General features: G+C 43.2%; 1 protein-coding gene across 1 annotated transcript in view; it reads left to right on the top strand.

Annotated features, from left to right (window-relative positions):
- Positions 1-4,657: 4,657 nt before the first annotated feature.
- The window catches only part of CCDC175 (coiled-coil domain containing 175), a 56,584-nt gene continuing 53,413 nt past the window's right edge, over positions 4,658-7,828 (top strand). Inside the window, exons 1-2 of the mRNA XM_031453798.2 lie at positions 4,658-4,814; positions 6,502-6,587. Of these exons, the coding sequence (XP_031309658.2) occupies positions 4,658-4,814; positions 6,502-6,587 (243 nt within the window). The remainder of the gene's footprint in view (positions 4,815-6,501; positions 6,588-7,828) is intronic.

Raw genomic sequence — 7,828 nt, 5'->3', positions numbered from 1 at the left:
GCAAAAATAAACTGAATTACCAAGCAGCTTCCAGCAGGGAGCAGCTTATTCTGTTCTCCATCAATATATTCACAGCAGCATTGCCTGCAGCATAAAAATCCAAACTCCTAAGCTTGGAAGGCAAGGCTTTTTATAGTGAAATCTGGCTGGGCTACTACTGCTTTCCCTCTTCATGCACCCCATGCCCATTGAGCATCCATCCATGGCTCTGCTGACATCCCGTACAGTCCGGAGCACTCCTCACCCCAGCCCAAACCCCCTGCCCTGGGCACGTAGCTATAGGGCAGCTCTGGCGTAGCAGGCAGTGCCTCAGTCCTGGGGTCAGAAGGACTGCTCTGCCATTGTCCGACTCTAAGGGCCTGACCCAAGGTTATCCCCAAGGTCGTTGAAGCTCTCATCTTGGTGTGATTGCCTGAAAAATAGGATAATGTAATATTCACCCTGGAGTGTTATGATAACAATTAAGTCAGTCATGGAAGCAGTTACAAAATGTACATTTTCTAAAACCACAAACTTCTCTGCAGGTGTGCTTCCGAACCTGCCCTTCTTTCTCCACCTTCAAGGGCATTTTCTTGAAAAGAGGGGCCAAATCTTATCCATGTGTTTAGTCAACGTGCTGATTATAGAGTGTTTGTTATGTAATAAAGCTCACTGCATACTGACTGGATTCATCACAGAAAGTGAACTTTTACGGAAAACAAGAGGAAAGGAGGATCTCATGAGGACAGCTCGAGATTCCTACCTTCCCCCTTCTCTTCCTCCACTTCTTTCTCTTTCTCCTTTTTGCCTTGTCTCTCTCTGATCTCTTTTCCCCTCCACTAAGAGAAGAATAAAAGAAGGCTATAAAATAGGTCTCTTTTGTGGATGTTCTGTGCCCAGCACAATGCCCAGCACCCAGCAGGCACACCCCGAACATGTGAACTAATGAGTCCTATGCCAGCACACGTGCACCTGTGCCTTTCTCTGGTGCCCTGACAAGCGTCTTCCTTCTTTGCAGAGATTTGGCCTCAGAACCCTCCTTAACTTGAATACTCCGGGCAGTCACTGCCATCAAATAGAAATAACATGGAAACAAAACCAACTTTCCACCTCTGGGACAGCAACTGTTGATTTAATTGCAGTAATTGTCCTAAGGGTTGAATGACTAATAAGTTTAAGGAAGGTGAGGGATACAGAAAGGACATTAGCATTTGTATTTCAGATTTTCCATTTAGTAGAAAGAAAAGATGGGAAGTAGCATATTCTCTGTGGTGAGCACATTGTTATTCTGCTTAAGCTTCAGAATTCCAGAAGGTAAAATTCAATTTTACAGACTAAGAATGGAGACTAAGAGGTTAACTACCTAAGCCATTCTAAAAGCACAGCAAATGATGCAATCGGTAATTGACTCGAATCTGTTTAGCCCCAAGAAATTGCTAATGATGGATAAAAACAAGGAGTCAAGAGACAAAGCTGAAAAGGAGGCCCCTTATCAGGTGTTGTTACAAACACGAACCGTCTGCCCTTCCTCGGAGATGCCATGCTATCCTTGTTTGGCATAATGCCATCTCAGGGGCACTTATCCATCTGCTTGCTTCTCTAACAATCTGGCATTACCTAGGGGACAAACTTTTCCTGCCATTTTCTCACAAATGACTGTGATGCAGTTGCTGTAGCTGAGAATGACAGCCTGACCATGAGACAGGCACTTTAGAAGCTGTGAGAAGCCTAAGGGGTAGGGAATATTTGTCTAACGTATAACCATCTTGCAGACTTGGGCATAAAGCCAATATGAAGGCTTAAGTAGGGGAAATTCTATTGGTCTCAATAGGAGAGGACCAAGACACCCTTTCTATTCAATGCTAGAAGCTTCACTGATTCCTTCACAACCCCTAGGAAAGGCCCACCCAGCCAGCTGGTTAAGACCTAATGTTGGGGTTGACAAATACTAGTCTGGAGAATGTACATATGTCTGACATTTTGTGGGTAACCCTCCAGCTATTCTGATGCCTCTTCTCTCCTGCCACCTGCAGAGAGGCTGGCCATCCAGACACTCACCGTCCTAACTTCCCTATCATGGGCGGCCTTGCATCTAATACTAACCACTGAGACATAAAAGGAAGTGTGTAGGACTCTGGGCAGACTTCCTTCTTTGATGAAAGGGAAGAGGGGCTTCCACAGATGGCTCCTTTCCACTCCTTCCCACTTTGTACAACGGCATGATGTTGGGGGCTACCGTAGCCATCTGTGACCAAGAAGCAACAAGCCTGAGGATGAAACACAGCATGCAAACGATGGTAGGGCATTAAGACAAAAAGGCCCTATTGACCAGCCACAATGGGGAGGCAGGGCCGTGTGCCCAGAGTACCCTGTATTTGGCACTGGTAGGGTCAGAGTGAGGCAGACAGATACTTTGCCATTTTTACTTCTAGGAGGATTTGAGCATGGTCCAGTACCAAACCATCACAGATCCTGAAATACTGAGCACAAAGCACTGAAACATGCAACCACTTCCTATATGTGAGATGTTTTCACCCATCACCAAGACTGGGATGTTGGCCTGGTCTACCTTAGGGTCTAGAAACACAACTGAGAAGTTGAGGCTTTCCTTAGTGGTGCCAGATTTATGCAGAGGCAGAACAAGAGCAATGACGTGATCAAATACCATATAAACCTCAGATACTGTAGAAACTGCAAATATGTCAATACAGGGTCGTATACATTCCTGTGCAAGTTACAGGTCAGACTCACGCAGCAGTTGAGTCTTCCTGGCCTGTCAGCAGCAGGGGAAACAGAAACAAACTTGCTTACGGTAACTAAAAATCAATGTCGGTAAGGGACTGGGGTATTCTAATATGCTATTCTGCTACTGAGTAAAAGTCTGTCTAAAAAATACTGGCTGGAAGAGAAAAGTATCTGTTTGTGTTACCAGAGTGAAAAAGACACATAAGAGAAGTAGGATGTGACTTTTGGCCTAGTGTACACCATCCATGGCAACTGAAGGATCAGAAACCTTTTTTATATGCTCAACTATTTTAAGTTTGTATATTTTATTTATTTTTTAAAGCTTTTTTTAATTACCATTTTTAAAAAGCCTTACTTTCTTTTCTAATTAACAGAGGTGTTCATGCAGTGCCCCCTTAGGGCCTGGCCTCATTCGTAGATGGTGGAGAGCAGTGTGATCCAAATGAGGAGATGAGCAGGAATACTCTGGTGTCAGCATAAAGGTTGGCTCAGGGTGGTCCAATTCAGATAGTTGAAGAAGAGAAGAATTTATCACGGGGACTATGCCTCAAGGGCTATAGAAACCAAAGGGAACATAAGTGAAGAAGATCCCAGAGACCAGAAAGCTGCCCACATGCCTGCACTGGCTGATGAGCAGCTGGAGAAAGACTGCTGGAAGCACTGACTCCCACTCCTGCCACCTCTGGAGCCACCAAAACTGCTGGGACATGCAGTCAACTGTGGTGGCCTGAATCTGCTACTCCAGGAGACAGGAACAGAATGGCTTCTTTGTCAGCTAATCTACCAGCCTGTCCAGTCAGGGTGTTTGAGAAATGTAGTTCCTAGGCATCCTGCCCCTGCTACACAGGAGAGCACAGAAGGCCAGGGACGGACCTGAATGCCAAGTCTTGCAAAAGAGGGGACCCAGGAGAGTGTCCAAGGCCAGGATACGGTTCTCCCTGGAGGAGGCCTGGGTTCTAGAGCTGTTTCTGCTGTTGATGTGCTTGCTGTGTCCTCTCCAGGGCAGCGTAGCATAGTTATTCAGGGCATAGGCTCTGTGTCCTCATACCCAAAGTGGGAACTAACACCTACCTCAAAGGATTGCTATGAGGATTAAATTGACTACTGTAGGTAAAGTATTTGGGACGGTGCCCCAAACACAGGAAGCATTCAGCAAGTGATAGCTATTGTCATTGTTACTTTCACGCTGATTCCACTTTTGCCCTCTGTATAGACAGCTTAAGGAGGAGAGGGTTAAATCATCTTTGCTGCTCTCTAGCCAGCAGAGGAAAGAGGAACACAGTTACAGTCTGAGGCTGATACGGGGCTGGATTTTGGAGGCGCAGAAAAGAGTAAATAATATCCCTGCTTTCAAAGAGCTCACAGTTTGATGAGAAGGCAGAAGAAAATCACTGATTCAAGGTAAAATGTGCTCAGTGGTAGAAATATATACAGAGAAAGTTCTAGAAGAATACAGAGACAGGTTTTGTAGCATAATGGAAAGATTTATACAAACTCCACTTTAAGCCCCAAATTATCCTCTTGTGATCCTGGGCGATTCACTTAGTCATCCCTGCCTCGAGTTGTAAAAGTGGAGATAATAACGTTCCTGGTCGAGCCATTGTGAACACCGAGGAAGCTGTACATTATTTGGCACAGAGATGCGTTCAAAAGTGGTCATTATTATGATCCCCGTGGTCCGCAAGAAGTGCACAAGTGTTCAGGTACACGGCCTGAACTAAAGAAATGAAAATGAAAGGAGGAAAGGACGGCTGAAGAGGGACTCGTCCTTAGCGGATTGCGTAACTATCGTGGATAAAGCTAGATAAATCGCGAGGTTTCTCGCCAGGTGAGAGCCGCGGGCCTTTGCGCAGTCTCGGTGCCCTCGTTGCCCCTGACAACCGGCGGTCCTTACCTCTGACTGCAGGCGCCTGCGCTGCGCAGGAGCAGCAACATGGCTCTGAGCTCCTGGTCCCCTGAGCTGGGGTTCGGCGAGAAGGTGGTGCAGGTGACCGCTGTCTCCACGGGCCCCTCCCTGGAGTTATGCACTTTCCCGTCCACCCTCGGCTCCTCGGTCGCGGCTGCCGCCCTGGATCAGCTCTTTGTTGTGGGTGAGAAGCCCGTGGGCTCCCCAAGGGACGTCTTCTTAGAAGTGATGCCTAAATGGCGCTCAGCAGAAGCCCTCATGGGGACCCTCCTCCCAGAACCCGGGGCATCCCTGGCTAGGGCATAACCTTTTCTGGCTCCTTGGGACCCAGGGCTCAGCTCTGACTTGGCCCAGCTCACTAGTGGCTGGTGACAAATCCAAGTCACTGCCACTTGCCTGTGACCAGAGTGCCCACCTGCATTTTGATTATGCGTTTAATTTCAGCTTATCCCTTCTTGTCTTTTCTTAGCAAGTTAATTTCGTCCAACACTTTGCCATGGCAAACTGGAGAATTTAACAGGCAAATAAGAAACGGAGTGTTTAAGAAGCTCCTGTTGCATTAAGCAAGGAATTGTGTATTGGGCACAAATACTTTTTCTGCCAATAATTTCTGGACCCTCAGAAGGTTTTTCGTAGAAAAAAGCTTCCTTATGCTTTCTTGCCCTCAGTGTGAGTTATAAAATATGTAGTTTTCCAGCCAATTTGCAAGTGGGAACAAGCTTGTGCTCATTCATTCCATAGGAGAAAGAAAAGGAGACAGCAGACAATGCCTGTCCCTCCATAAGTCACACTTGCTTGGAAGCTCAGTAACTGAGTTTCACTTGGTTTGAGAGCTTATTAATTAAGAGAATTCAGGTTCCCTGGAACAGAGGAACTGCTGTTTACTCTTCTCAGAGGTGAGGATGTCCACTAAAGGCATGGACTCTGGAGTCACACCACTTGTGTCTGAATCCAGTGATGGGCTCTGTGACCTTGAGCACATGACATGACCTCAAAGTCTTAGATTTCTTACCTGTGAAATGGGAATCATGAGGTTATAAGAATCAATTTAGATTACACATACATGTAAGACATTAAACACATCAAACTCATCCCACACATGAGAATGCAGGCCTGGAATCCATTTAGACAGTATCTGTATAATGCAGTCGTGACAGAGCCAAGGTGAGTAGAGTTTCCTCTGTTCTCTCTCCTCATCCTTTTATGTTTTCTTTTTTCCTTCCTTCCTTCCTTCTTCCCATTCTGCATGTATCTTGTCTTCCTTACCTTTGCAAGCATTTCCCAAGTGTCTCTTCTGTGTTTTCAATGTACAGTTTGTGAGAGAAAAGGTGATATCTTTCTTACATCAGTGGGGTTAGAAACTCTGCCTACATTTTAACTACCACTTTTATAATGTTTACTCTCATCCCATGATTAAAATATTGGCACAGAAGTGAAAATGACATAATGGGTTTTTAAAGAATTAAATGCTTTTTTTTTGCAAAATACTACATTTAGTATATATGTATACAAATATGTGTATATATGAAAACATTCTTAAACCTACATTATGGACATGTTATATTTATCCCTTTCATAAATATTTGTTGAATTTTTTTGTCCTATCCTATACAGATCCCTTCTTTCTACCATGAGTGATACAAAGATGGCGTCTTAAGAGAACTTTGTCCTCAAGTAGCATAAAGTATATACCTTAATTAGAACACTGTAAAAATAATAGCAAGTACAAAAGAGATTCTTATTAAGTACTATAGAAATTCAGAGATGGAAAATGTAATTTTCAGTCGAGTAAGCATTTGAGCTAGATCTTATAGAGTTAAATCAGATTTGGACAGATAAATAAGCGATCTTAACTTTCAAATTTTTTTTAGAACAATCACTGCAAAGCGATTATTTTAAATGCAATGAAGAAGCTAGGACATTTCTTAAGGACGTTGCTGTCGCTGTTAAGAAATTGGTATTGTATTATCTATAAGAGCTACTTTTTCAATCTTCCACTTATTTCTTCCTCAAACTTTAACTTAGTGCCAACTCTGTTCAAGGTACTTCAGTAGGTGAATAGGGAAAATACTTGCCCTGAATGAAAATTTCTCTCATTTTACTAATTGCACCAGTGTGGATCAGCTGTGGATTGCTGCCCAGTTTCCCATACAGAGCACTAAATTAAGGACCTGTGCTCTGAATGAGGACAAGCCTGCTCAGGAGAAATGACCTGGTGGTAACAGAGCTCAGTTCAGGGGTGGGCCACATGGGTAAAGGCTCACAACCCCAAGATGTGAGCATTGCTTAAAATCAGGAAGCAACGTCTCGGATAAATTGCACATGTGGTGCCAGTTTTCTCAGGTCTCTAGAAGCAATTCCTTACAAAACAAATGAAAGATTATTTGGTACCTACTCTGTTGACATAGACAGTGCTTTTCACTGGAAACAAACAGGAACTCTTTCAGTTACATAAACTTGGCCCCATCAAAGAAATATTTTTAAAATTTCCTTTTGAAGTGTCACAAATGCGTCTCTTTGGCCCTGGATGATGTCTGTGATGCTTCCGCGGCAGGGTCAGAAGGGTGACATCTGTTCATTTGATTTAAAAATATTAAGGATCTACTACATATGAAGTATCTAAAAAATGTGGAAATCTGGCTGTAAAGTAAGTGAGCTCAAGTCTACAGACTGAGAAAAGTTACTCTCATTACTTTGTGATCATATTTTTATGTAATTATATGTAGTTGTGTATGTATACTACAGAATTATACTTTATAATCCCACTTAATTAAGTACATACATGTAAACACTGAGAATGTGCATTGTCCTGCACTACAGTCCTGTGGAAACCTTTTCCTCTGCTTTGTTCTTTTAGTTATATCTTTCTCCAGGACTTAGAGGGGTCAAAATATTTATTGTGGCTTATTAAATTATCTGGTATGTCTCCATTTAATATCTGAGCTGTGAAATCTCTTAAATAGAGATAAATCCTCCCATTTTTTTAAAGTAACACATTTTTGCTATTATAAAAACATTGTGGGTTTACTCTGGAAAATTTAGAAAAAAATAGATAAGCAAAAGAAAGAAAGTAAAAAACCAGCATGAGCCCACCCTAAAATAATCACAGTTAACTCTTTGATCAATGTCTTTCCTATTTTCAGGACATAGATGTACCTGTATTGAAGTTCATTTTTTACAGAAAAGTGATCATACTAA

The sequence above is a fragment of the Camelus dromedarius genome, chromosome 5 (assembly GCF_036321535.1).
Source record: "Camelus dromedarius isolate mCamDro1 chromosome 5, mCamDro1.pat, whole genome shotgun sequence".
Classification (NCBI taxonomy): domain Eukaryota; kingdom Metazoa; phylum Chordata; class Mammalia; order Artiodactyla; family Camelidae; genus Camelus; species Camelus dromedarius.
Note: the sequence above shows the minus strand (reverse complement) of the source record. Positions and strands in the feature narration are given on the sequence as shown.